The 27227-nt window shown below is 59.0% G+C and overlaps 8 protein-coding genes across 8 annotated transcripts; 3 read left to right on the top strand and 5 right to left on the bottom strand.

Annotated features, from left to right (window-relative positions):
- Positions 1–1785: 1785 nt before the first annotated feature.
- Positions 1786–3295, bottom strand: HRG_07487 (myb-like DNA-binding domain-containing protein; the record flags this gene model as incomplete). Its single annotated transcript, XM_044865958.1, has 7 exons — positions 1786–1814; positions 1885–1918; positions 1977–2060; positions 2129–2161; positions 2240–2287; positions 2345–2831; positions 3222–3295. 7 exons carry the CDS (start codon positions 3293–3295, stop codon positions 1786–1788), a joined length of 789 nt encoding a protein of 262 aa, XP_044718922.1.
- A 5556-nt stretch (positions 3296–8851) lies between these two features.
- On the top strand, positions 8852–9881 carry HRG_07488 (uncharacterized protein; the record flags this gene model as incomplete). Its single annotated transcript, XM_044865959.1, has 2 exons — positions 8852–8989; positions 9054–9881. 2 exons carry the CDS (start codon positions 8852–8854, stop codon positions 9879–9881), a joined length of 966 nt encoding a protein of 321 aa, XP_044718923.1.
- A 1521-nt stretch (positions 9882–11402) lies between these two features.
- On the top strand, positions 11403–13798 carry HRG_07489 (dehydratase family domain-containing protein; the record flags this gene model as incomplete). The annotated part of the gene is made up of 4 exons (XM_044865960.1): positions 11403–11549; positions 11649–11709; positions 12089–12196; positions 12333–13798. 4 exons carry the CDS (start codon positions 11403–11405, stop codon positions 13796–13798), a joined length of 1782 nt encoding a protein of 593 aa, XP_044718924.1.
- Positions 13799–14302: 504 nt separating this feature from the next.
- HRG_07490 (PX domain-containing protein) lies at positions 14303–16867 on the bottom strand (the record flags this gene model as incomplete). Its single annotated transcript, XM_044865961.1, has 5 exons — positions 14303–14512; positions 14574–15167; positions 15224–15801; positions 15874–16128; positions 16354–16867. 5 exons carry the CDS (start codon positions 16865–16867, stop codon positions 14303–14305), a joined length of 2151 nt encoding a protein of 716 aa, XP_044718925.1.
- Positions 16868–17907: 1040 nt separating this feature from the next.
- Positions 17908–18854, bottom strand: HRG_07491 (ribosomal proteins 50S-L15, 50S-L18e, 60S-L27A domain-containing protein; the record flags this gene model as incomplete). The annotated part of the gene is made up of 2 exons (XM_044865962.1): positions 17908–18478; positions 18535–18854. The coding sequence occupies 2 exons, from the start codon at positions 18852–18854 to the stop codon at positions 17908–17910; spliced, it is 891 nt and encodes a 296-aa protein (XP_044718926.1).
- An 849-nt stretch (positions 18855–19703) lies between these two features.
- HRG_07492 (glycolipid 2-alpha-mannosyltransferase domain-containing protein) lies at positions 19704–21453 on the bottom strand (the record flags this gene model as incomplete). Its single annotated transcript, XM_044865963.1, has 5 exons — positions 19704–20045; positions 20111–20510; positions 20566–20652; positions 20707–21105; positions 21167–21453. The coding sequence occupies 5 exons, from the start codon at positions 21451–21453 to the stop codon at positions 19704–19706; spliced, it is 1515 nt and encodes a 504-aa protein (XP_044718927.1).
- Positions 21454–25358: 3905 nt separating this feature from the next.
- On the top strand, positions 25359–25868 carry HRG_07493 (uncharacterized protein; the record flags this gene model as incomplete). Its single annotated transcript, XM_044865964.1, has 1 exon — positions 25359–25868. The coding sequence occupies one exon, from the start codon at positions 25359–25361 to the stop codon at positions 25866–25868; it is 510 nt and encodes a 169-aa protein (XP_044718928.1).
- Positions 25869–26328: 460 nt separating this feature from the next.
- On the bottom strand, positions 26329–27152 carry HRG_07494 (cytochrome c oxidase subunit vb domain-containing protein; the record flags this gene model as incomplete). The annotated part of the gene is made up of 4 exons (XM_044865965.1): positions 26329–26493; positions 26559–26818; positions 26910–27008; positions 27062–27152. The coding sequence occupies 4 exons, from the start codon at positions 27150–27152 to the stop codon at positions 26329–26331; spliced, it is 615 nt and encodes a 204-aa protein (XP_044718929.1).
- Positions 27153–27227: the final 75 nt, after the last annotated feature.

Genomic DNA, 27227 nt, shown 5'->3' on the forward strand with positions numbered 1-27227 from the left:
CGGGGACAACTGGTCGCTTGCCGAGCCGGTTGAGATTTGAAGAGCGTTTGGAAGTTTTTTTTCCAGACGTCAGTGCAGGTTGAGACGCAGGCGGCTCTCGGGTACCATGTACCACTCTACCTACGGTACAGAGTACGACTCCACCACTGATTGGCCCCACGCGGCTCTACTGCACAACCTGCCTTTGCCATGCTAGCTAGCTTACCCTGGACAGTCGACAAAGACTACCTACCCGTCCATTCCCATTGCCGCCTTGGAATAATGCTGGCAGTCAGGACCAGCACCTGTTTTCGAATTAGAACACCAATATGCCATGATTCTGGTGCTGGAAGCAACTACCTAACCTATTCGACCCGGGATATGTTCGCCAAAATGACACATCGGGTTCGACATCTTTCTCGGCTTCGAGGGATGGCGGCAACCAAATAACGCTGACCTCGTCGCCGCACATCCTCAGTATTGGTACTCCTGCCATCCCACGTTGGCTCGGTGGTGGTGGATGCGGCTGGTCCCGCGCCCTAGATGGGACGAGCCGCTCGGGGATGTCGTTACTCACGAGAAAGAAAGTGACTGGAATGGGTGAAGCATGTCTGGGATACCTCCTTGGTCGCCTTCTCGACAGACATGTACTGTACATGCATCGATTTAAGCAACTAGACTAAGCCCACCAAGTCTATGTTTAGCCATCAGTGGAGATGTCATTGTTTCCGTACATAGTAACGTAGCACATGCTCTTACAGTCAGGCATACTGCGGGTTCCGCTACCCTTCAGACGTGTCCCCAAGTATATACGTCCTGCCTTACAAGTACGGATACCTTACCTTAGCCTCATCAATGTCACCTCTAGCTAAATTCTGTAACGTCTTAATATTACTTAGGTTGCACGTGTCAGCCAGCCACCTTGCGGGGCTCAAGACGTTGAAAGCAAGTTGACATGGAGTCGGTACTTGGAACCAGAGTCGCGGCCGGTACCTGCATTACCTATTCCCATGCCTGCGGAGTGTTGCAGCGAGTCCAGAGAGAAAAGGGCAAAAGGGGTATAACTATCTCTGGTGTCCTTCAACCGACGAAAATCCCTGGCGAGCGTCTCAAAAGAGCGGCAAAACATGTCAAACCCTGCCCCCCCCCTTAGCCTCCCCCTTCCCAGCCTGGTCTTTCTTCCGCTGCAGTCCTATCCACGCTGTCCGGACCGTGTCATTTCTCGCCTGCCTCCAAAGCCGACCTTGGACAATCTTTCCCCACCCACCCCGTCCACTCCCCACAAGCCTCGCCTCTGTAGTTCGTGTGCAAGCCGCTTGCTGAGCCGCCTGCCTGGCCTCGGAAGCCACTCCCCACTCATACTCCACCGCCTCCCGTTGCCCGCCTTGGCCGTCCGCTTTGACCAGGTTCCAGAGACTCGTCCATCGACACAGACATGGCGTAGCGCAACGTACAAACGTCTAAAGGCCCAACCAATGGAATAGAGAATGAAAAACAACACACAGGAAAGCTGCGACAGAAATGGAAGAGAAAGCAATCTCGGGATCCGCAAATACAGGACCAGGCACACCGCACCATCTTCTTCTCCTCCCTTCAGGCTTGGCAGCAATAAGAGGGTGCGGATGCTGAGCCAGGTTTGCAAGACGCAGTGCTTCAAGCCGCTACGCCCAGTGTATTGCCCTCCCGCAGATTAAGAAATCGAACGTTGCGATGGCCATTAGGGGTAGACATCCTCATTTCACGAGCGCCCTGGATGCATCTGGCGAATCCGACACAAAGAGGTGATCATCAGATAGCTATTTCGATCTACCTCCCCTTAGTGCTGCCGAAGAGATCTAATGTGGCGTTAGTCTAGCTGTGCTAGCTGCGATGGCCCTTGTTCCCGGCCAGCCTTCGAGAACATGCCTGGGAAATGCTCTTTCGCATATTGCTCGCAAGCCTGTTTGATGTTAGCCCGTTCTCCACGGTGGAGGCACCATCCTGTCGACACGACGTACCTTGGCTGGCTTGCCGACCTTTTGGCCAATGACCTTCCACTTATTGTTCTCGTACTCCTTGATTGCGTTCAACAAAGCCTGGCTCTGCAGTCGCCCATGTCAGTTGACGGCCCAAGAAAACGAGGGAGGAGGTGCAGAACGGTAAATCTCACCTCATCCTCGGCAAACTCGGCGTAATGCATATCCTGTTCGGGGTCCTAGTCAGTACGGCGAAAGCTCCGGCGGACCAGTGGTGCGCGCCAAGTGGGGGGGGGACGACTCACCTTGTACCAGTGCTTCTTGACAGAGCCTTCTGTTCTTGTGGGAAAAGTCTGTCGGGACAGTCAGCAGGCTGGCCCGGCACCTCATGGGGAGGTGGGAGTCCGTACCTTGGCAATCTCGGCCCAGCTGTTGCCAGCGTCTCGCATCTGCTTGAGACGCAGCTCCTCCTGAGGAGTCCAAGGCGTGTTGGTCCTGCTCTTCTTGGCTGGCGGCTGTGAAGCCGGGGTGACGTTGGCGTCCTCAGACGGAACCTGGGCCTGGCCCGGAGGCGCAGATTGAGGAGCGGGAGGCGTCGGCGCCGGAGGCTGGACTTGGCTCGGGGTAACCGGAGCGGGAGGGGCCCCAGTTGCGGGGGACTGGGCCGCGTTGGGGGCCGGGCGTTTCCGCTGGCGAGTTGGCTGCGCCGGCGTCTGGGTCGGCGTCTGCTGTTGACTGCCGGCCTGCGCATTGGGAGGCTGCTGCGGAACATTCATGGGCGGCTGGACGGGCGTAGGGTGATGCTGCTGTTGAGCCCCCATGTTGGGCTGGGGGGCGCCGTAGGGGAACTCCATGCGCTCACCGCGACGGGCCATGTCGGCCTGGTAAGGATGGTTGCTGTTTGCGCACGCCGGTCAGCAGTCTTGCCGGTGAGCCGTCATGGCATTGCATTGCATGAAGTCGTGACCTCAGTCGGACCAGAGGCAGGGGGGAGGGCTGGCGGAGGGCATCGCGAAGGACGACGGCTGCCTTCGCGTGTCGAAGAGGAGGCCCAAGTGATGATGGGTGATACACGGGGCCAGCGAGACCAGGCAGATAGAGGCCCGTCGGGCAGGCCGGGGTCGAATGAATGCAACGGGAGGGAGAAGGACAAGGCCGCGCGAATGCAGATACATGGGATACATGGGGTAGTAGAAGTGACTTGTTTGGGAAGACGAGATGGGATCATGGAGAGGGCGGACGACGAGGCCAAGTACCAGGGACAAGCAAAGAAGTGTCTGTACTTACTGCATGTCGTTGGGCTGGTGAGTGGAGTTGGAGTAGACGTACTCCGGCACGGGGCCGACCTGCCACTGCTGCATGATCTGGAGGTGGCGGGAGCGGAAGAAGAGTCAGTATCGACCTGAGGGCGAGCAAAAGAGAAAAAAGTTTTTCTAGGTGGTCGCGCAACGACGCAACGCGAGGCAGACGGGCAGAGAGCGGGCCTGCGGAAAGGCGGCGGGCGGCGCGTTGCTCTGATGAGGACACGAGGGCCAGTGCCCGTCAGCTGGCAGGCGTGGGTCTCGTCTGCAGCGACGCGGCTGGTGTAGCCAAGCAAGCAACAAGTCCTTTTGTATTTTTTTTTGCCTGTTGCCTGGGCAAACGTCGACGCGTGCGACCGCAGCCGAGAGCGACAGCAACGGCGAGCGTCAAGGCGGAGCGACGTCGAGACGAGAGCAGCAGCAGCCTCTTGGTGCGCGAAATGTGCAAGAGATGGAGAAGTGACAAGGCGAGCGAAGACAAGAGGAAAGGCGGTACTTACGAACAAAGTATTCCTCGGGTCAGCTCGGTGGCATAAAGCGCGTTCTGCTATGGATCGTTTTTTTCCCTTGGTCGCGAAAAAAAAAAAAAACCAGCTGGGGGTGGCAGGGGAAGGCAAGGTCAGGTTGCACAAGTGGTCCGAGGCCCGGGACTAATGGTCGACGGCAGAGCGATGGGTTTGCGTAATACGGGCCTGCGCCTCGGAGGTAATGGCCAGGTCGGGCTAGTTGTGATGCGGTAGGTCGGGAAAGGTAAGCAGGTAGTTGGTGGTTGGTGGTGGTGGATGGATGAGTTGATGTGATATGGCGCGCCCCGATATTGAATAGCGGTGGCTGGCGGCCAGCTGGCGGGCGAAAAAGGAATCGAGTAGAGGGCGGGAATAGGGACCAGGGGCGAGCTTTGCGAGCTCTTGAATCCGGCGCCTTGCCAATTGAAAGAGAAGCTGCGAGTGGGCTAAACTGACGAGCCTAGTACCTCATACACGGGTAAGAGAAAAAAGGTAAACGGTCGTGGGGTAGAGAAAAAAACGTCGAGTTGCTGGGCGGCGATGAAGGGACCGGGGAGCAGCAGCTACCTTGGCTTGGCTTGGCTTGGCTTGGCTGGCTGGCTCGTCTGGCTGCGTGCAGTGAACGGCGGGAGGCGCTCGTGGCGATGCCGGGTGCAGTGGTGTCGTTGGAGGACACGACACAACACGACACGACACGACACGACAGGACTGGAGCCAGTCCGCGGTGGTCTTGATGAAGCGTCGTCGACGTGAGTTGGAGATGCAGTGGATCCCGAGCCGGCTGGCACAATGCTGCAGTCGGCACCAGGACGAGGGCGGACGAGGGCGAGGAACAGGAGCGAGGTTGGAACGAGTCTGGCGGTTTGTATGAGTACCTCGTGCCCAAGTAACTCGGGACGGGCAGGTTTTGGGTTGTCCTGGCTCTGTACTCGCGCTCGTACTGCGTACCTTGGAGGTAATGTAGTGTAGTAGCCCGTGGTCGTGTTGGAGGTTTTGGACTTGGTTGGATCCCCCCCTTTTTTTTTTCTCTTGCACTCGCTCTCTATTCCTCGCTTGGGGGTGGACGGAAGGGGGGGGAGACAAGGAGGGAACGCGCGTGAGGGGAGGAGAGAACTGGACCCAAGTTAGGCGCACGGCGTAGTACTTTCGGGTGGGGCCAATTTGTGGAGGGGTGGCTTGACAAAGCGAAAGTGACCACACCGTGTGTACCGGGGAGGCACTGTCTCTGCGCACCCGCGCCACACCCTGCCCAGGCCGTGTCCAAGATCAGCCGACACACGGCCAAGACACAACGCACGGATCAGCGGCTGGATGCGGCGTGCTGATTCGCAGTGCGTGCAGTACAGTACACGAGTACTGTACAAGAGCAGGTAGCCACCCGGGTCCCACAGGTCGCCGGCCATTGGTCCGGCCCTATCACAGAGCGTCGTGTTGGTGGAGTCGTGCACCACGCGCCAATTCCAGCCCTCTGCAAAACCCGTACATCATCAAGCCATCGCCATTCCTTCGCGCATCAGGCCATCCACACGCGGTGCCGGGCGGCTCCTGCGATATACCACGCGTACATAAGTGCGCACAGTATGAGCTGCTGCGTGAACACACTTTGCCAAGCAAACTCGCGCAGAGAAGAGCCGAGATAAAAAGGGAAAAAGGAAAAAAAAGATTATCGTGCCGGGGTGCGGCTTGGTTCGGTCATCTCTGCCCCCCTTCTCTGCAGCCCCCACCGCGAGGATGGGTGAAGAAAAAAGGAAAAGGAAATGAGAGCAGAGAAAAATTCGAAAGTCGAGCTCGTTTCTAGTCTCCTGTAATTTCTTCGCGCACCAAGTAGATTGATGATTCCCCGACCCCTCCTTGGTGAGGCCAGCATGGCATGTGATGCCTGAGGCGTCCAGTCGCGTCCCCCGTCGGTTAAGAGGATGGAAGAGGCGATTGCTGGCCCGCGGCGCCGGGCGCAAACGTGATGCGCGCCGCCGGTGCCAACTTGCTGCTCGTCGCACCCCTGGCGATGAATTGGCCCGTGGTCGCGCCGCGAACGAGGCCCGACAGACGAAGCTCGGATGACGGTGCGGCAGCAAGTTCAAGTACGCAGCGCGACGGCGTGCCATGTAGCGGATACATGTTCCTGAGCCGCATCCACGCTCGCAACGGCGCCGGCAGCTCCACCAACTCATGGAGGGTACAACGGCCTCGAGTACTAGGCCTCATATCGTCGAGGTACTTGAACGCATCGTACCCGTCAAGTCTCGCCGTCTCTACAACAAGGTACTGTAGCGTGGCAGCCTCGTTTGCTTCAAAGCCGAGTTCTTGGTTTGCGGATCACCCAAGGGGAGGAGGCGTCGCCCGTTCTCGCCGTCGGCCGACATTGCTCACCATCTGCTCCATCCGGCACGTCGAGCCTCGCCTTCTCTGCGACCCGTGCCCCTCCCCCGGTCGCACATGTTCTCTGGAGACTAGGGAGTTCTCTGGAGACTAGGGAGTGCCCAGGCAGCCTGATGATATGCTGTAGGCCTGGCTCGCCTGGATTGATGCCGCTCCCTGTCTGCCGTCGATCATGGGCGTCGTGGGAGAGGCCGAGGTGCTGCATCTCGGGAGCATGGCATCGTCTCCTTCAGTCGTGTCAGACTCGGGGACCTCTAAATACGACCGGACGACCGGCTCCTGGGGAACAAGAATCAACTCGACTTGGTCCGCAGAAAATGTAGCCCATGTTTGTTTCGACTCAAGATACGGTAGGAGGGCGGCGTGCTCTGCTATGCAGGAGCTGGGGCTATGGCCGCCTTCCAACAACGTTCGATAGGCCTTCGATTCCAGTGAGCTCAATCCCGAGCCCCGGCAGATCGATCCATTCAACTGAAGGGCATGGGAGAGGGGGGGGGGGGACATGGTAAGGTTGCCTTGAGATTGGTGACCACGCTCTGGCCCTCCCAAGGTAGCTGGGGTGAGATCCGACGAGACTGGAGCAAGGCCTCGACGACTGCGCCCTCCATCGTGGCCGCAAAGCCTTTATGCCCTTGTCCAAGAAGCCGGCTCCTTTTCGTGCATTGGGGTCATGAAACGGCCCTAGTTCCATTACCCGACTGAAACTTTGGGTCGGTGCCGCCGAGCTTCGGGTGCTTGCTCCGCTCTCGGCAATGGTGAGGAGGATTTGGCTGAGGACAAGTCGGTCCAGTGGCAACTCGCGCGCCTTTCTTCTTCACTTCCCTTTTTCCTGTTTCCCTCCCCTTGCTGCAGCTTGGCCGCCTGCACGCGCCCCGAGACTGCCGGGAACCATGACGAGCACCTCGGGAAGGGGGTTGCTGCAGCCCGGTTGGGAGTGGATGGACGGCTGAGCCTCAATTCCATGGTCGGCGCTACACCTACATACACGGACTGTCATGCCGATTGCCCAGAAGAGCGAGGAATGGCCAGTGAGTGGATTAAGGTTGTTTGCAGCCCGCTTGGAGTTTCACTGCTCGCCTTTGGGGTGGTATATGCTGCGTCTTGAGTCAAGGCTGATACTGTCATGAGATTGCGACTCAGCGTTGGCGAGTTTCAAGGGTCCCCCGTCCCAGGCAAACCCACCGCCGCGACGACTCTGGCTCTCGCTGCCGGTGCCTGGGTTGCATTCTTTTCTTTGTCAGGCTCAGCGATGACGGCAAGCTGCCTGATTCATGTTGACAGTTGGCTCAGGCCGCCTTGACGCCTGTTCCTGGCTACGGCAACTCTGCTCCGTGTCAGCATAGTGTGTCGTTTGGTCCCAAACCCGATCTGCATAGGAAACAGTCTCTTGCGTTTCAACGTGGCTGCTTCAAACCAAACACCTGGGTCTCGCTACCGAGTCGCCGTCGGCCCCTGCATTTCTTGAATCCGCGGCAGCAAATTGATGACAGCAGAGTCGCATCGCAGCTGCAAACCGATGGTCTCTTCGGCCCCATGCCCCCTTTCCCCTCCTGCCATGCGCAACGAAACGCCCCTCTTGGTAACCGGAAGTTTCCACGGCCGCATCCTCGTTGTGTCGATTAGTTCGGATGCCAAGCTGACTCTTACGTCCGCTGGCCAATAAACCGAACAAGAAAGAAGGAACGGAGGCCAGGTACGAGAAATCCAGATGCCATCGAGGTTTGTGCTCCGGTGCTGCACTCGAAACACGCTTGGGGGCGAAGCCTCATGCACAAGATAGGTACGCGGGCCAAGAGAGCATCATGGTGGTCGACTCAGAGGACTGAGGCTGAGGTCCAAGGGCAGCCAAGTCGAGAACACTTGCAAGTCTGCCTCTATGCCGAGTGCGGTGGGGCCCTGCCTGTCGAGTGAGCCTCATCGGAATCGCTCCCGCCTGTTGTGGGGTGGCGTCTGTTCGCCTTGGCTCCACGCCGCGCCAGTCGGCGATTTCCCCAGCAAATGCCATTGACCGTCTTGTGGCTGTGTCGAAGTCATTGATCAGGCCCAATGTCATGCCCATGTTCCTGTCTGTCACAGCACCGTCAGCCGAACCAGAGCTGTAACGGGGCTAGACGTCGCCAACGTCAAGGGCCCCCTGGCCTACCTTGTCCCAGACTCGGAACGTCGACGCCGGCCGAGCTGTTTTGCAGAAACGCTGCCACATGAGCCTGGGCCTTGGGGCGGCTCCGCCATCCGTCTAGTTCCTTTTTGCCGACATGGCCCAAGTCGTTGTAAATCTATATCTATGTAAGTACTTGCCCTCTGCCCTCGTTGTTCGTGGTTTCGAGATGTTCTTCGTTTTGGTCTAGACTTTTTGCGTTCCATACTCTATTCGCTTCTGCTTATCCCGCAGCCGATTTCCACTCTCTTTAACCGTCCAACTGGCTTGGCTGCTGACACTCCTTACGACACTGGACTCGACGATTCTTGATCAGATATCAACGCGCTGGAACCAAACCCTTTTGTGATTCACACAATCGTTTCCCGCTTTCCGACTTGGGGCTGGTTGGCAACACCGAATTTGCAGAGCGACCTCGTTTGCCAAACACTCCCTTGACCCTGTGCCGCCGCTTCCGTCTTGGGACCCAGGACCTGGAAGAGGCTCACAGTGTCCGTTGCCTCCAAGAACGCAACTGTCTCTTGACGCGGAGGAGACTTTCCGCGTGGCGGAACTACACAGGAGGAAGCGACCATGTCTCAGACGCAAATGCTTTCCGTCCAGCCGCGCTACTCGCCCATGAGGGATGTGGTTCACCGACACGAGGGCGGGGTGAGCAAGAGCAAGAAGATTGCCCTGACTGGGAGCGGTCGAGCTTGGAGAGAGGACGAGGTAAGCCAGGCAGCGTGTGGTGGTGGCAAGGAGAAAATCGGCTGACCAGGTTTGCGCGTGACAGGAAGCATATCTCCTCCAGACTCGCCTTCAGAAGATGCCGTACAAACACATTGCAGCCCATCTCAACAAGACGGAGCTGGCATGTCGGCTGCACTACCACCAGCTCTCTCACGGTAGCACGCGGCGGAAGCGCGCGACATCGTGCTCGTCTGGCTCGTCGGACCCGGCGTCTAGCCACGCGGGACTGGCGCCGAGCCCGAGGCCCATGAGCAAGTCTCGGTCTCTCTCACCGGCGATGGGCATGGGAGGCGGCTACATGCCGACGCCGCCGACGAGCGACATGCAGCTACCCAGTATCATGACTTCAGACAGGCCGGCGCGGCTTCCGGCCATCCTGCCGAAACCGGAGCCCATGGGGTATCCCCCCCTCCGCAGCGAGTCGCCGCAGCGGTACCCCATGACGATGGAGCCGACGCACGAGGGCCTGGCACCACCGGTGAGCCTTTCGCGCAGCAGCACGCCGTTCCAATCCCCAGGGCCACCTCTGCGGCTCGACTGCGGGACGGGCTCGAGGTACTCTTCGCCGTCGGCACCGGTGCATGGACCCAGGCATGTGGACCTGCCGCGGCTGCAGGCCATCTACGAGGCGCACCGCAGCATCTTCTGGACGGCGGTGGCGGACGAGTACGGGGCCAATGTGCCGCCCATGGCTCTGGAGCAGGCGTGGAAGACGGGCAGCTGCTGTCCCCAGCGCGGCGGCAGCAACCACCCCATGACGCCGGGGGGCAGCCCGGAAAACGAGCGCAAGAGGATGCACCCGGGCGCGGGACAGGACAAGACGCGGATCTCGTCGATTCTAGGGGTTGACATGGAGCCCATGATGCGATAAAGGGGAGCCAGGGGGGGATCGTGTTCTGGGTTATGGGATTGTGATGTATGTGAAAACATGGATGTTCATTTAGACGTATGGCGTTTGGGTTTGGAATTTGGGCACACGACCTTGGTCGGTTGAGCGAAACCTGAAGCAAGCTGTATGATTGGCACCCAGAGACAATAGACAAGACGACGATGACGAGCGAGCTGGACCGAGTGTGGTAGGGACACGGCGACTGGCCTCGATGGTTTCATCACGGGCGTGGTTTGAGCAGCCGAAGACGGGCAGCGGAGCCGATGAAACAAAACAAAGCCAAGCCAAGAGCGAGAGACGGGTGATTGGAGGCAAAGATGGATCGGTAGGCAGGCTTGACACTGGGGCCTCCGGCATGGCGAGATCCGAAACCCAAGGGGCCGGTTCGGGTTCCTCGAGAGCGGGTTCTTCCCAAACAGCGCGGCGGAGACGTCGGAGGTTCGAGGGGGGATTGTTTTGGACGGCGACGCAACGAACGATGGATCGATGGTGGGAGGAGGGGACCGCGTTTGAGGTCTTGGACGTTGGCGATGACCCGTGGTGATGATGGTGATGATGGTGATGATGGTGGTGATGGCGGTGATGGCGTGTAAGTGGAGTGCGGGGCAGGCCTGGTGAACGAATGGCGGCCCGGGCATTAACAACCAGGCTCTCACTGATACTTTGCACTAACCGAGGCAATGGCTTCACGTCCTCCCACCGTGCTCTGCCTTGAAGGAAACTCAGGCCTATGGTATCAACAGTGTCGGCAGGGTGATTGGCTATGCAAGTTCAGCAGGTAGCTGCTAGCTTCTCCGTCCACGACGGCAGGCAGACCAACTCGGTACAGCCCCACGGCCACGCCCAAAGCCCGAGGACGGTAGTGGTCCGGACACGCGGCGAATGAGGCCCCATGGCTCAAGTATCTCGCATATGTACCTGTCGTGAGGGGCTGCTCGCATTTGATGGTCGCCGTTGATGGTCGCCGTTGATGGCGACTCTCTCTCTCTCTCTCTCTCTCTCTCTCTCTCCCCCTCACCTCCTCCTTGCTGCATCCATCGTCACCCCGTCTCTGGACTTGACATTTTGCTTCTGAAGCCGTAGTTGCGGTCCCTCACTGGTCCCGAGTCGCAAGAAAGGTAGCCGAGAGAATCCAGCCCCGTCGGGTATCCCCCCCCCCCCGATCTCATTCACTTGTCCTACGCACTGCTTGTGGCTGTATCGGTCCAACATCTTTGAATTTACCTGAAACCTCCCATCTCGCCCTCTTCCAACCACTTGCCACGAGCAAACCACCCGCAGATGCTGCCCCCCCCCCGCCCGCCTGGGGGTGACCTCGGTTGGCCTGGGGCACGACGTCGAAATCCCGAGAGGTGCAAGAAGACGAACTGAGGAGAGCGCAGCAGTCTTGGCTGACGACGACGACGACGACGTTAGGCAGCTCCGTGTTTATACAAATACATGTAGACATCAGCACCCGCATACAAGGCTCAGCGTCCTCCCCTCGCAGCCGCAGACGGCACCATGGCAAGCCACGACGCAAGCCCGGCCCCAGGCCCTGATCCCAAGGCGCCCGGCGACTACGTGCAGTTCAAGTGCCTGCCGCCCGGCGGCCCCCTCAACCGGTGGTCGACCAACTTGACCCGAGAGCACGACTTTCCCGGGGCCCAGGTACGCCGCTGCTGAGCTTCAGCCTCTTGCTCCAGTCTCTCGTGCATGGGAGACGAAATGTGCTGACAGGCCGTGACGCACGGTGCGATGGATCCATAGGCCATGCTGTACGGCGCCGGCGTCCCCAGCCGCGACATGATGAAGAATGCGCCGCACGTCGGCATCGCCACCGTCTGGTGGGAGGGAAACCCATGCAAGTAAGTCTGCCGTGCCAGTCAGTCCTGGAAGTCGGGACAGTATATGGGACAGTATATGGAACAGTACATGGAACAGTATATGGAACAGTATACGGAACAGTATACGGAACAGTATACGGAACAATATATGGGCAGTCCATCATCTCATCTACCGCCCCCTCCCTACATTGCAAGGCGGGAACAAAATAACCATGGGCTAATCAGGACTTGAGCGTGTGAAGCACACATCGTGAGTTCTCAGGAGGGAACAGACCGCCGCTAGAGGACCGCCCGGGACCATGAGCGGTGGTGACGAGGCGAGCAGCTTCTAACCCGCGCGCGCACCCCGTGTGCCCCCCTTAGTCCTCGAGTTTGGCAAGATCGTCAAGGCCGCCGTGGAGAAGCAAAACATGCTCGCGTGGCAGTTCAACACGGTCGGCGTCTCGGACGCCATAACCATGGGCGGCGACGGTGAGCCAGCCGTCTTGTCCTGTTTCCTCTCCATCACCCCAATAAGACGTCCCCTCGTCTTGGCCGCGTCTCCGCCCCTCCCCCCTGAATCCATATTCGTGCCCCTTGAATCCTGACACCGGCGGCCCGACGACAGGCATGCGCTTTTCCCTGCAGACACGCGAGCTCATCGCCGACTCCATCGAGTCCGTCACGGCAGCGCAGCACCACGACGCAAACATCTCCATCCCCGGGTGCGACAAGAACATGCCGGGCGTTGTCATGGCCGCCGCGCGCCACAACCGGCCCTTCATCATGGTCTACGGCGGCACCATCCGCAAGGGCCACTCGGCCCTGCTCGGCCGCGACGTCAACATCAGCACCTGCTACGAGGCCGCCGGCGCCTTTGCCTACGGCCGCCTGCAGGCCGCCGCCGGCCCCGCCGAACACGGCCCCGCGACGACCGGCGCCGACGTGCTCGAGGATATCGAGCGCCACGCCTGTCCCGGCGCCGGCGCCTGCGGCGGCATGTACACGGCGAACACCATGGCGACGGCCATCGAGGCCATGGGCCTGACGCTGCCCGGCTCGTCGTCGTTTCCCGCCCAGTCGCCCGAGAAGGCGCGCGAGTGCGAGCGCGCCGCAGAGGCCATCCGCGGCGCCATGCTGCGCGACGACCTGCGCCCGCGCGACCTCATGACGCGCGCCGCCTTTGAGAACGCCCTCGTGCTGACCATGGTCCTCGGCGGCTCCACAAACGGCGTGCTGCACTTCCTCGCCATGGCCCACACGGCCGGCGTGCCCCTGACGCTCGACGACGTCGCCCGCGCCAGCGACCGCACCCCCGTGCTGGCCGACCTGGCCCCGAGCGGCCGCTACCTCATGGAGGACCTGTACCGCGTCGGCGGCACGCCCTCGGTGCTCAAGCTGCTCATCGCCCGCGGCCTCGTCGACGGCTCCGTCATGACCGTCACCGGCCGCTGCCTCGCCGACAACGTCGCCGACTGGCCCAGCCTCGACCCGGGCCAGCCCATCATCCGCCCGCTCGACGACCCCATCAAGCCCTCGGGCCACATCCGCGTCCTGCGCGGTAACCTGGCTCCCGGCGGCGCCGTCGCCAAGATCACCGGCAAGGAGGGCCTGTCCTTTTCCGGCGCCGCCCGTGTCTTCGACTGCGAGCGTCACCTCAACGAGGCCCTGACCGCCGGCCGCATCCGCCCCGACGACGGCAACCTCGTCCTCATCGTCCGCTACGAGGGCCCCCGCGGCGGGCCCGGCATGCCCGAGCAGCTGCGCGCCTCGGCCGCCATCATGGGCGCCGGCCTGACAAACGTCGCCCTCGTCACCGACGGCCGCTACAGCGGCGCCTCGCACGGCTTCATCGTCGGCCACGTCGTCCCCGAGGCCGCCGTCGGCGGGCCCATTGCCCTCGTCCGCGACGGCGACGCCATCACCATCGACGCCGTCCGCAACCGCATCGACGCCGACGTCCCCGACCACGAGTGGGACCGCCGCAGGGCCCAGTGGAAGGCTCCCGAGCCAAGGGTAAGGAGGGGCGTCCTGGCAAAGTACGCCAGGCTCGTGGGCGATGCGAGCCACGGCGCCGTCACCGATGCGTGGTGAGCGGCCTTCGTGGCCGGTCGCCCCAACCGCTCTTCACACACACGCGCACACGCCCCCATTATCCGACAAAGACAAGGGCGAGGAAGAGGAAGGAAAAGTAAAAGGAGAGCGTGATTACCCACGTACATATATACACTCACCCACACACGCTCAACCCCCTTCTCCCAACCAAAGACTTTGCTCTTCAAATCAGACAAACGGTGCAGCTTGCAATGAGAGAGAAAACGAAGGGTATCGTAGCCTCCACTCCTGCCAACAACCCCCCCTTTCTCCGGTGGCTCGTCCCATATATAGGTGCGCATACGTAGGCATGTATGTATACACATTGCTCAGGCAAGCTCTTCGAAAACGGATCTCCTCGCCTGAGCTTGTCATGCCGCCGGGTGAAGGAAAACAAATGAAAATGGCTGCAAAAAGATTCGCGAGACCCTGAGGAGAGGGGGCTTATACTCATCCAACACGAGCCGGCCAGCCGCTTTCCCTTGACGGTTTCGTATTGTGCCCTCAGTCTCCAAGCGGCATGCCCTCCAACTCATCCAGCAGGCGTCGCCAGTTGTCGGCCAGCATCTCGGCATACTTGACACGTTCGCCTGCCCAGTCCTGGTTCCACCTGCTGATGTGGTACTGCGTGGACTGGAACGTCACGAGCTCGTCGCGGAGGCACTCCTTGACAAAGACGGACTGGTTGTGCTGTCGGACAATCGATTCCTTGTCCTGGGGGCGCGTATTCGCTGGTTAGTACGCGCTTCGTCTACAACGCCTTGGGTATACCTGCCTTGATGATAGACTCGGCCACTCTCTCAATCTCTCCGGCCTTGACCGCCCCCTCTGGCTTCGAGCGCAGACCCGTCAGCTTCGTCTCGTTGGTCTGTATCCTCCTTTCCAGGTAAGGAATATTGTCCTTGTCCAGTCTCTCTCGCCTGTCAAACATGTCGCGCACGCTGACGAGCGCGTCTCGCTGACGCTTGAGGTCCTCCAGGACGCCCTCGTCCCAGCCACGGCTCTCGTCTTCCAACAGAGTCTGGCAGGTTCGCAGGTGTTTGCTCATGGCCAGGAGCCCGTCGTTGAGGAGCGGAACCTCGTTTGTATCGGTCGCGTACGTGTCCGACGACGTCTCGGTTAGAGAGCCGAGCATCATGGCAACGCGGGCGTGGTCGGCGGCCACGCCTTCAGTGCGCTTCACCAGGCGATCCAGGATGTTGCAGATGTTGATATAGAGCTCCGCCGATCTGCGCACGCCGGAGCGGGTGCGGGAGAAGAGCTCCTCGAGCGTCGCGGGCAGCGAGTCCTCCAAGCCAGGCGGCAGGGCTTTGTCGGCAAACTCGTCCTGGACGGAGATGGTCGCCTGCTTGCGCCAAACAGCGAGCTCCTGGTTTGCTGCCGTCAGCATCATTGCAGCGGATGCCAGTCGGTGACAGCTCTTACCGTCGGAACCGTCAAGAACATGACCACGAGCTGCTCTTGGCTCAAAACGGGATGCCTCACGAGCGCATTCAGGAACCTAGCCAGGCCTCGCCTACGCTTCTCGATGAAAGCACCGTCATTGGACAAGTGGTTTCCGTTGACGGCGACTCGCTTGGGCGGCAAGAGAGGCAGGACTCTGAAGGGATACCGCTTCTGCAGACAGTCCAGCAGCCAGACAAAGTCACTGTATCGGCGAATCACCTTGCTTCCCCGGCGCTGGCTGGCGACCTCGTAGTTGTGGTGTTGGAACAGGAACATGCCCTCTTTTTCTGGCATCAGCGTGACGAGGATGTTCTCCTCCAAGTTGCTCCCGGTGCGGCCGCCGATGTTCCTGGTCGTGGCAGCAGGAGGATCGATACCGGGGGCTCGACCTGCGTTGCTATCTCCGCCAAAAGGCACGGCAGCAGCGACGTTCTGGGGACTGGCGTTGAAGCCGCCTGCGGCAGGGGAATTGCTGGCTTGGTAGAACCCCCCCCATCCGCCTTGCGCCGAGGCCGAGTTGGTGCTCGAGCGGGCGGCCTCGGTCGAGCTCGTCGTTTCTGCAGGCGGGGCATACTGGCTCGTGACCGACACTTCGCCCATCGAAGGTAGCGAGGCGGCGCTGAAGCTACCGTGGCCGTTGGTCACGTCATGACGGCCGCTGCCGTTGGCCTTGAGGTGGTCGTGGCCTTTGTGAAGCTCGGGAGTGTTCCAGGGGTCGTCCATGGGGTCGTCCATGGTCGGCCGCAGGATTGCGGGCTGTGACTCGTCCATCGGCGGTGGCAACTGGGGTTTGGTTGGCATCTGAGCCGGCTTCGCGGCGAGCTCGGCGACTGGCGGCAGTATGGGTTCGGCGGTGAGGCCGGGGAGCTTGGGCTGCGGCAGGTCTGTGTCCCAAGGGGGGGTGTGAAATTGAACAATTAGCTGCGTCGCCCCCCACCAACGTGACAGGGTCGAGAATAATAGGACATGACGGTCGAGCCGAGTAGCCAATCAATGGCCTGACCGGAGAACAAAGGGGGACAGACAGGTGGAGAGGATGCCATCGTGCACGAGCTGACAAAAGGAGAGCAGGGGTAATCATGTCACGCATCCATCCGGTTGAAACTCACCTTTGCGTCTCTCGTCGACGCCGTCGAGGCTGATGACATCGCCCTCCTGCGCCAGTCCAATCAAGGCCAAGAGAACATTGAACTCGCTGCGCCCCAGCGACACGGACGAGCCGTCGTCATCCTGGGTCAAGAGGGACATGATGCGCGCCTGGGCTTCGGCCCCAAGGCGCGCCATGGCCAGCAGCTTGGCGACGCCGCCGGCCGTGACGTGTCCGGAGCTCCCATCCTCGCGCACGACGGTGTCAAAGGTCTCGATGTAGCTGTCGGGCACGTCGGAAGGCGGGAGCAAGTTGCGTATCATGTCGGCGCGCTTCTGCTGCTTGCGTGGAGTCGGCAGGTCCCAAGGGGAGGGTTCGTCGTCGCGCCCGCTACCGCCCTCGCCAAAGAGGTCGTTGGACGACGTCTCTTGCGGCGCCGGCTTGCCAAACAACTCGTCTCCTGGGCCTCCCGTCTGGCGTTGCGGCGTCGTCGGCTCGCGGTCGCTGTGGGTTGGGGAAGATCCGAAGAGTGACATGATGGGCCCCGACTTGATCTCTGTGGGCGCCTGTTGCGTGTCCGCAGGTGGCCGAATGGACGATTCGAAGCGCTATCGGAGCTCTTGCAGCTATCCCGAGGCTGCCTGCGAATTTGCGGACGTGATGCCGGGTCGGTCGTCTAGATGATTCGGGAGGGCGAGCGGTGTATGTGATGGATCGAGAGGCAGCCAACTCGAGGTGGAGGCCCGGAGGGGGAGGAAACGACACGCCAGGAGCTGACGAGAGAAATCAAGACGCAAGAAACAAATGCACACGATACGACTATGCCAGGCTTGGATGCAAGCAATGGAGCTGTTTATTAGCGCAGAGGATGATTGCGTGAAGTCATCCTGGCGTTGGAAGTGGAGAAGCTCCTGACACTGGACAGTGGGCAGGGCGCTGGAGTACCAACTGAGCTACAGTGGTGTACAGTACGCTGCTGGGGCTGGCCTCTCCGGACGCGTCGTCTCAGGGCGGCTCGACCCGCTCGTTCCCCAGCCGTGCCCGCTCACCCCTGTCTGTACTGGTTATACTCCGTAAGTTACTCGTACTTTTACACGCATTAAAGATCGAGGGAGCCTCACTGCCGTGCTTCTGTTCAAATTCAAGTCCAGAATTGGTCGGCTCCGAGCAGTTTTGAGACTATACCATTCGACAGTCATCGGCCCTCAATATCACCATAGCGTCACCATAGCCATCCGTCTTAGGGACAAAGCAGCGCATGAGTTGGTGATTAAGAAGCCAGAATCAACGCGACAACTACACATGGAACGACTATTGATCAAGCTTATGATACGTCGTCAAGGACGCCGTGTTATATGCGGCCGTTGGGCTGAGTCTCCAGAAATGGTATACAACCACATCTCGTCACCAAGCACGGGACGCCTCAGGACATCAACACGGCCCTTTGACCTCCCCTTCACTGCGACAGCCTTTCCAGCAGCATCTTTCCACGCACGGCTCCGCAAACTACAATGCATCCTGTTTGCAATAAATGTACACACCAAGGCCAAAGGACCTTGGTACCCCTCCTCCCGGCTCACCAAAGCTTCTCCACGTCCACCTTCTTGGCCGCCTTGGGCGCACTCTTGATCTTATACACCCCAGGGACCTTGTAGTACAAGCTTGGCGACTGTCCCGGCGCAAGCTGGTGGCTCAGGTACCCCCGATGCGCCGGGTCCCTGTAATACTCCATGTCCGCTCGGCTCGTCGGGTCCGGCAGGCGGTACCGGAACGGCGCCTTTCTCGCCTCGGCCAGCACCGACTCGACGTGCTCCTTGCCCACGGGCAGCGGCTTGTCCGTGTTTACCGACTCCCCAGACAGCAGCCGCGTGATGGCCAGCTTGGTGTAGTATCTTGTCACAATCTTGCCGCCGGCTGCCTCGATGGCGGCGATGGCTCCGGCCGATGCCCGCGACACCATGACGTCGATGGGCTGCTTGAGGCGTTCCGAGCCTCGCGACAGCATCTTAATGCCGTCCTTGACGCTCCCGATCAGCTTGCTTTCAATCAGCTCCTTGGGCGTAATCTGCTTGTGCGGGTCGATTCGTCCTTGGTCGATCCAGTCCTGGAGCTGGTCGAGGTTCACTTCAGACATGACTGGCGCCCGGCTAGAATCCAGTCAGCAAGGTCTTGACTGAACACAAAAAGAGCCTCGCAGCCTTACAAATTGGTGAATCCTTTTCGGCCGTGCTTCACAATCAAGGGCGTCTGCCCGCCCTGAAACCACGGATTCACCTTCCCATGCTGCTTCTGTCCCTTGTGGCCCCTCCCCGACGTCTTCCCGTGCCCGGACGAGGGACCGCGGCCGACGCGTTTCTTCTTGTGGATTGCGCCCGGGTTGTTGGCGAGGCTGGCGAGGATCGAGGCTTGCCGTGTCTGCTGGAGCGCGAGGCCCGCGAGGCAGGTCGTTAACGAGGCAATGCCGGGGGGTTTCGCCGCCATGCAGCACATGAGCGTGCTCTGCGGCATTGGTAGGCGAGGCATGGTGGCGCAATGGACGTTTTCGCAAGCAACGACTTGGTCGGCGGTTTTTTTTTGTATGGTTGCGTGAGCTTCTCGGGAAACCACCGCTGGGGCCCACAAAATTATGCCTCAGGCTGCCGCCTCCTTTCGATCTCTCAACATAACACCCCTGCGAATACATTTCTATTCAGGTCGAGAGCGATCACGTATCGAACATCGCCTTTCTCACACCATGTGCAGGTGCCAAATCTTCAAACGTGACCCCCCTTATGCTTCTACTCGTCCTTGGCAGCAACTTGAGAGCACGCGGCTTGGGTCCAGAGCCTTTTAGAATTACGTCCAAGGATTAAGACTGTTCGCTGCGAAATGTACAATGAGACCGCATCCAAGGTCGAACGAAAAAACACCCACGTCTCGCTGCTGCAAAACAGAAATGCTATTCCCACATCTATCAGTGACGACGGATCGCGCTCCGTTCGTCTGACCCATGAGAACCCTGATGCGTACAGCACGACTCGCCAAGATCATCCTTATCCTAGATGCGGTGCGCTTTCAATGTCGAGGCATACATACCCCATACTTTCCCGCTCTGGAAAAAAAAGAAGCAAAACGCCGTTCCCCTTCCCTTCCGTCAACGTCGCTGCGTATAGATCTGTGTGCTTTCCTTGGCGTCGTCTTTTCACCAACAAAACTCCGACATGCTCCGCTGGCTCTGCATAGACTGCGCCTGCCACGGGTCGGCAGCACAGCACGTCGTCCGCGGACTGAATGATACTATCGCGATTTCCGTCGAGACGACGTCCTGGCGGTGCCTCGTGGGGGTGCTCGCTTCTGTGCCCAAGTTGCCTCGTCTCAAGGGCCGGCCTCTTCTCAAGGACTCGCCCAGCCGCCGGCAACGTCCACCCATTCGGCCAGGCAGGACCCTTCTTTGCCTTCAACGTCGACAATGTCCGTGTCGCATCTGCAGCGGCAGCCGACGCCGTTCTCCTTGACTTCGTCCCAGTTCTCCCAGTACTGGTCCTCTTCGACTCGCTTCTTCTCGTCGACCGTTGTCGTCTCCAGGTATGGCTGACGCGGCAACTGGCGAGCCGGCGCATTCGCGGGGCAGTGCTGGATGGTGGTATGCCTATAGCCAAAGTCTCGGAAGTAGTGGATGTCGCGGGGAGCCAGAAGAGTGCCGGCGGCGAGCGAGTGGATAGGCGCATCGCCCCACTAGAGAGACAAGGTTAGCTCAACGCGTTCCCCTATGCTGTTGATCCCACAGGGTGATGACTGACCCGTTCCATCCAAAATCCTCCGCTGCGGTCCATCATCTGGAAAAAGTCGTTGTACTCCTTGCTGCGGAACCAGCTGAGGCGTGCGATTTCAAAGTTGGACCAGAAATGGCACATGTTGTACTTTTCACCCTCCATGGCCTCTGGATCGATGTCGGGAAGGGCGTTCCGGCTAGGGTCATTCTGGAGAAGCTCCTCGGGGATATTGGCATCCTTGCGCTTCTCCTCGACAGTTTCCTGAGGCTCAACAAACATCTCCCAGAGACCCTGGGACGTCAGGTTGTTGAGGCGCTTGTAGGCCGAGGCGTAGCGGAAGATGTTGGGCACCGTCTCGCGGAGCTCCTTGACAGCAATGGTGAAGCCGTACGTCTTGTTTGCTTCGATCATTTTGAGGAACGGATCGCTGCAGACGTCAGTGAGTGGCCCTGATACGACGAGGGTTGGCTCATGCCGCTTACTAGGTGATGTCGCAAAAGTAGGTGATTTCCGGCTCGACTCGCCAGTACCACTCGTACTTGAGCAAAAGTTCGTGGTTGTAGAAGAAACTGCGTCCAGGTCAGCAAACCCAAGAGTCTTGAGATGGAAGCGCCACTGCCTACCCCGAGTAAAAGCGACACATGGCGTGGTAGCTTTCCAACCCTCCGTACATGACGGCTGCGTCTCCCTGTTTGGCGACACCCTCCTTTGCGACCTTGGGGTCGATCCAATCCGGATACCCCCACATTTCCGGCCCAACCTTGCCAAACTCGACGTTGGCAGAGGTATAGTTGCGGATAGTATCCTTGAAGTGGTCGTCGAACTCGCCATCGTTGAGAAAGACGTAGGGGTAGTGGTACCAGCGGTTGAAGTGACGTTCGACCGACTTGATTGACTGGATGACGCCGTCGAGCTCTTTATTTCTGGCGAGGACGACAAAGGCGGCATTGGCGCGAGGCTTGCTGGTGTCGGGCTCGAGGCAGCCTGTGACGAAGACCTTGTCGTGCTTCTCGCTTATCTTGCTGTGGACAGAGATGGGTTAGTGGCCAGTCTCGAGACCAGAGGAGAGTACTGATGACGCACCGAATGGCGGGGGGAGCGCCAGCGGGCATCAATATCCTGCTCGGCGAGCTTGGGTGCCTGACAAAGAGCACCAAGATGAGGATGACGACGAGCAGGGGAAATACGATGACGACGCCGAGCGGCACGGAGACGGTGGAGTTGCCGCGCAGCCGCAAAGGCCTGCGGAAAAAGGCTAGCCTGGACGCGAAGCCTTTTCGCCTCGATGAGCCTCGCTTCTCGTCATGGGCCGGCAGCGGCAGCGGGGCTGTCGATGGGGCGGTTCTGGAAGCCCGCCTCAGGAGGTCCATGGTGAAGACTACCCGCCTCGGCGGCAGGGATGGAAGTGAAGCTCGGAGGATGGCAGTCAATCTCGATGGCTCCCGTGGGCCGTCGTCGGGGCCGGGCGAAAACCGAGGCAAAATGTATTAGAGTCGAGGGGGGGGCAAAGGATATTAGGAAAAATTCTAGAGCCAGCAGAAGTCGAGGGGCGCGAGCGTCGGCTGCTGGGAGTCGAAAATTAAGCCCGGCGCGCGTCGCGTCTCTGGCTCCTGGACACGACGAAGCAAGATGGGGATGGTTTGAACGAGCGACAGGGACAACAGATCCCAGAACCAGGGTCGTCTCTTCGGCCGACTTGACGCGTCGCAGCCGGAGACTTGGAGCAGAGGCGGGCGACGAGGCTTCTAAGGCACGCCCGACGAGTCGCGATGGCAGGTCGAGATGGACGGTGTTGAGGCTCGTCGACGGTTGGGAAGAAGATGAAACAGCAAGGCGCTTAACGACGACGAGAAAGCTTCCTTCATTATTGGACAGGGGAGGAGGGAGAAGCGAAAGGCCACCGACACGCAACTGGGCCAGCCCGCGCCAACGGGATCCACGCCCAGGCAGCCAATCAAGGCGCCGGAAAATCGGGGCCAGAGACATTTTGGCGCCAACGCCTTGCGGAGGATATTCTTTTTGTAGATTATTTATAAAAAGGCCCAAGTTATCTATCCACCCACTTTCATTAACTGTACACCCAAAAAGTGGATTAACTGTGGCTGACGGCCGAAGAGGGCCGATACCGCCAATTTGTATGCACACATTCTCTACGATAAGTAGAGCCAGGTAGTAACAGTTCTCCTTCAACGATAAGGCACCCAAAATTGAAGCTATTCGTACTGCGCTTTCTATGCTGATGAGACTATTCTTTGGTGTTTACAACAGGCCTCCTTCTTCGAGTGCACTACGTGCCTGATCCGCTTCATCTAACTGTGATTCCAATTGATCCCATACATCCTCAAGGGCGGCATCGTCCGTGAGGCCAGCGACGAAGATGCAGTCTTGGGTCTCCCGCCGTACCGGCTGATCGTCATCATCAGAGACTGGCGTTTGACGCCCGGCTTGTTGATACGCCCGTTGCATCCGTGTGCCTGCCTCGTACGTATCGCCGTTTTCCTCGATGTGCCGCAGCCCTCGTTCCGTTGAAGTCATCGCGGCCGTTACCGTACCCGTCATCGCCGCTGGTGCCGTTGAGGAGAGGCAGTCGTATAGCCTCAGCCCGCTCATGCCGTTCAGCGATCTCGTGATGTGACGGATCCCGCCGCGTTGATCTTGACCGCCGTGACTCTTCGAGGTTGAGTGAGCCCTTGGGGCGGCCCTTAGCCCTGATAACTTGTGGCTCGTATGGTGCCCGAGTAGGGCTTGTGCCCTGAGCGCTTGTATCGATCGGAATATACCAAAATGGGTCGAAGTCGTCGAGTGTAAGGGAGGTATTGGTGTTGATAGACTCGAAGATTCGATGGCAGCACGGTAGCCCTCGACTAGTAGCCCAATTACAAGGACATTGACCTGGCGGCGGTTTGGCCCGTTGACTTCGGGGTCTAGAGGATCTTGCGATGCTCATCTATTAGTAGCTTTAACGCATATGACGATACTCGCTCGCGGATCGGCATATACGGCGCCTGTAGGGAGAACGTTGATATCTTGTGGAGGTTTCGATTCTCTATCGCTGTGATCTGAGCAGCCTGATGGCCCCAGAAGCGTTCGAATCGTTGGAAAACGGTCGTCAAATCGCCCGTACAGGACCAAAGGAACTTCTTCATATGAGAGTGAAGTCCCTCGACGATCGAGGTCGTTGTACGCCCGAAGTGGCGATATTGATTAACGAAACAAGATACAAACTTCTCCTTCCAAGGCGTTAGCCACGTATTGCAACAGTATTGTATAGCTGCAAGCGGGTGGCGGCCTGGTGTCTCAAATTGGCGTAAACGTTCGTTGAAGCTATTCACATCTTGTGACTTGACGATCTCGTTCCACTCTTGTAGAAACGCTTGGAATGCCGGGGCCCGTACGACTCGATTGCCGATTTTTGATGCCTTAGGAAAAATTGCTTGCATTTCGCAACGACATTCTGGTTAATATGCCACGTGCAGAGAAGGTTAGTACTGTTTTGAAGCTCGCGAAAGCTATCTAACGCCTTAAGCAACGCAGTATCTCGGTCCGTGACAGTGACCCTTGGAAATGGGATCGACTCCTTCTCGCAAAGGACTAGCAGCAACGAGATAGCCCAATAGTAATGGGACTCGGTCTCGCCGTTCAAGAAGATAGAGGCAATAGAGAACGTTTTGTTATCTCGAGTGGCCGCGCAGATATTCAATAACGGCATATTGAATCGGTTCGTCTTGTAGGTACAGTCGAGGACGAGGACATCGTGATGCTGACGCCATCGATGGAAGGTAGCACGAGGCGCGAGAAATAGCCCAGTTAGCCGGCCCTGGGGATCACGACTATCTCGATGAAAGAAGTCGGACTTATCTAGCCGGTCGTAGAGAAACTGAAGAGGCGTACGGCCAGCTAGTTCTTCCTGACGGTGCCTAGCCAAGGCGTTACTCACGTCTTGAGCCGTGATACCGGCTAAACGAGGATCGTCGTGAACCAGGTCACGAAGCTCGCCAGCAATATCGGTCGGCCGGGTATTGTTATTAAACTTCCGGATAATGTCGTCGCGATACTTCTGGATAACAAGCGCCCGGTACTTCGGAAAGACCATCGGGTCATCAACAAGGCGATGATTGTGAACATCGTGAAGATAAGAGATAGTCCAGTAACCGCGTTTTTCCTTCAACGAGAGGCGAAATTCACAGTCTGTTTTCTGGGTTGCTGTATTGAGGCGACGACGAGAGATATGAGCAGCTTTATCCTTCCGATTTTCGTAGGCCGGCCTTGATACAACGAACAAGTGCAGACTTGCGTTGGCCAGCGTTATCCCGCTTCGATGTTCGAATGTGTAGGGCGTAGCCCTCAGCCTCAGCAACGGTATCGGCGGCTTCCATCGCGGCCTGGAAGGTCGGGAATAGTGTCTTCGTAAGCGACTCCATGATTCGGGCTCGTAAGGGCAGAAAACGCGGTGCGAATAGCTTCAGTTTTGATGGTATTGCTGATAGTTACGGTTACAGGATGTTGTTACGCAAGCATCACGAACTGGCCAGCTGGCCGGCCGGGAATGGGCGCACCAAAATTAGCGGCATCGGCACTGCGCCTGACCCAGCCACAGTTGATCCACTTTTTGGTGTACAGTTAATAAAAGGAGGTGTATAGATAATTGGGCCCTATAAAAAGCTCCATTTTATCGCATATCGGCATGATCCCAGTTGTCGCGACTGGCCTTTTTGCGGAGAGGCTCGGTTTTTCTTTTCTTTTGTGTCTCCCTGCCATGCACTTGGGCATTGTAATGCACGAGAAAAGGGACTGGCTCCAGGGAGGGGGGAGAGAGAGAGGGCCGCAGATTCTCTCTGTGTCGCATTTTCTCCTGGGCCAAACTGTCTCAGCTCCCTTGGGCAAGTACTGTACCTCGGTCTTTGGGCGGAGACCAGATACCTACGTACCCACTTGTACATGCACTCCACCCGACATAAGGTAGGTTAAGGTAGGTACGTAGGTAAGGTACCTTAAAAAAAGCCTGTGCTTGTGCTGGTGGCGACCAGTCAGTAAGCCGGCGGGGACAGGTACCTAGGTACATGGGCGTGACTCGGGACTCAGGTACTCTGTACTCCGTACCTGGCTTGGCAAAAGGGAGTTTCGCCGCCAAGCCTTCTTCACTCCCAACACCCGGCCATGGCCCTTTGGGTCATCCATCCATAAATGTGAACTCCATAATTACCCCCCAATACTCGTGCTTCTTGCTCCATAGTCCATACACATACGGCCCACCACGCTTGCCCTGCGCACCACCATGTCTCAAAAAATAACCTCCAAAAACTTGTCATATAGCTCTTCGCTCCCGCCATTCCTCGCCGCCCTTCACGCTCATGCAGCTGGCGCGTCCTCGGGCCCCGACCCTCTCGCGGCGGGCCAGCGCCGCTCCGCAAAGAAGCGGTCCAGCAGTGAAGAGGCGGAGGATGTGCCGCTGGTCGTGGACGAGCAGGGAAATGCAATGCGCGTCCAGCTCGACCGGGACGGCGCCGTGGTCCCAGAAGCGGCTGCTGAGGGGGAGGGCAGCAAACCGGAGGGCGCCGCCGAGGCGCGAGACGCCGAACCAAAGTCTGCCTTTGGCGGGCGGAAGCGCAAGGTCGGCAGGGTGGTAGGCGGTGACGGTGACGCTCCCGACAGTGCGTCGCAAAAGAACGACCTAGAGCCAGCCAAAAAGGACGGCCAGAAATTCGGTCCACCAACCGGGAAAAAGGCTGGCAAGAAGACCAAGAAGATCAAGCTCAGCTTTGACCAAGAGGAAGGAGAAGGCTGAGACTGGATCGCCCTGGACCTCGTGCCCGTCACGATGCCTCGTGTGTCATTATCACCACCTTTGGCCGTACAGTGTAGAGGCCCGACGGCGCCTTCGTGGCGGCGCGGAGACCGCTACGCTCGGCTGTTTGTAAATACCGCTCTCGTCGCGTCCGCCCAAAGGACCGGCCGTACTACGATTGGAAGAGGACCACTGTCGCGTCGCTGGCTACATAATCTCGGAGAAAGGGACCTGTCAAGATGGCGGTTCCGAGTAGCATTCGACTGCACCGGCTGCCTCTGTGGACGAGACGTCGAGGTGGAAGGAGAGACCCAATCCGCTGGAGCCTGGATTGAGAGCAACAGTTCACCGTAATCTACAACACCTCTCTTCTCGGCGCATGTTCGCCCCTCAGTCTATAGCTCCAGCATCTGGTTGCGTAATACAAAGCTCGTTTCGCGCTGTCCATCGCCCGAAGCGCTCATTGGTAGCGGTACTCGGGCTTGATAAAATCGGCAAAGGTCTTGGGCTCCTCGAGCTCGGGGCCGTGGTGGTGGCCGTGATGGTCATCCTGAGGCCCAACGTACTCCATCTGGTAGACGCTACCACACTCGGGGCACCGCTCAATGGGGCGCTCGCGCGTAAGCTGCAGAGGGCAGAGTGATCAGCTCCAGAGTTCTCAGCTCGGCGGATTCGCATTGCTACACCTACACCAAGCCAGTTTACACCGTGAGAGTCGGCGGGATATCCGGTGCAACCGGCAAATTGCTCGTCGCCGGCGGAACGGACCTTGATGGGGTTGTCCATGGTTCCCTTCCGGCTGGCGTCAAGCGGGCGCATGTCGAAGATGTCGACGCCCTCCATCTTGCCGAGAATTTCCAGACGCTCGAGACCGGTGGACTGCTCGAGGTCGGTGGGAACGGTACCGGGGGCGGCACCAGGGCCAAAGAGATCTTCTTCGGCCTGGATCTCTGCAGCGCAGACTCTCGTCAGCTCTTGCAATCTATGTTTTTGTTGGCCGCGACAGAGGTGCCGGGGTTCTCCGGGGAGGGGCTGTCCCACCCTTGAGGGTTTTGTAGGAACCAATCTTCTTTTCCGCGACGCCGGCGAGAGCAGCGGCCTGCTCGTTCGGGGTGGACGGGCCACCCTTGACGGCTTCACCTGGGGCGCTAGTCAGTCGATGGGGGAGGAAGGTGTCGGGAGGCACAACGCACGACGGATGAGGGAGGTCGCGAAGCTGCGGGAGACGGCGGGGGCGACGGCGGCGCGGCGGGCCGCAGCGATGACGGAACGTTGCAGAAACATGACGGTGTTGGTTTCAGTGAGGACGGGCGAGCTCGCGAGGCGTGAGACGTTGCCGTCGATGGATTTGCGGTGGAT

Source organism: Hirsutella rhossiliensis, assembly GCF_020360975.1.
Source record: "Hirsutella rhossiliensis strain HR02 chromosome Unknown scaffold00008, whole genome shotgun sequence".
In the NCBI taxonomy this organism is placed as follows: domain Eukaryota; kingdom Fungi; phylum Ascomycota; class Sordariomycetes; order Hypocreales; family Ophiocordycipitaceae; genus Hirsutella; species Hirsutella rhossiliensis.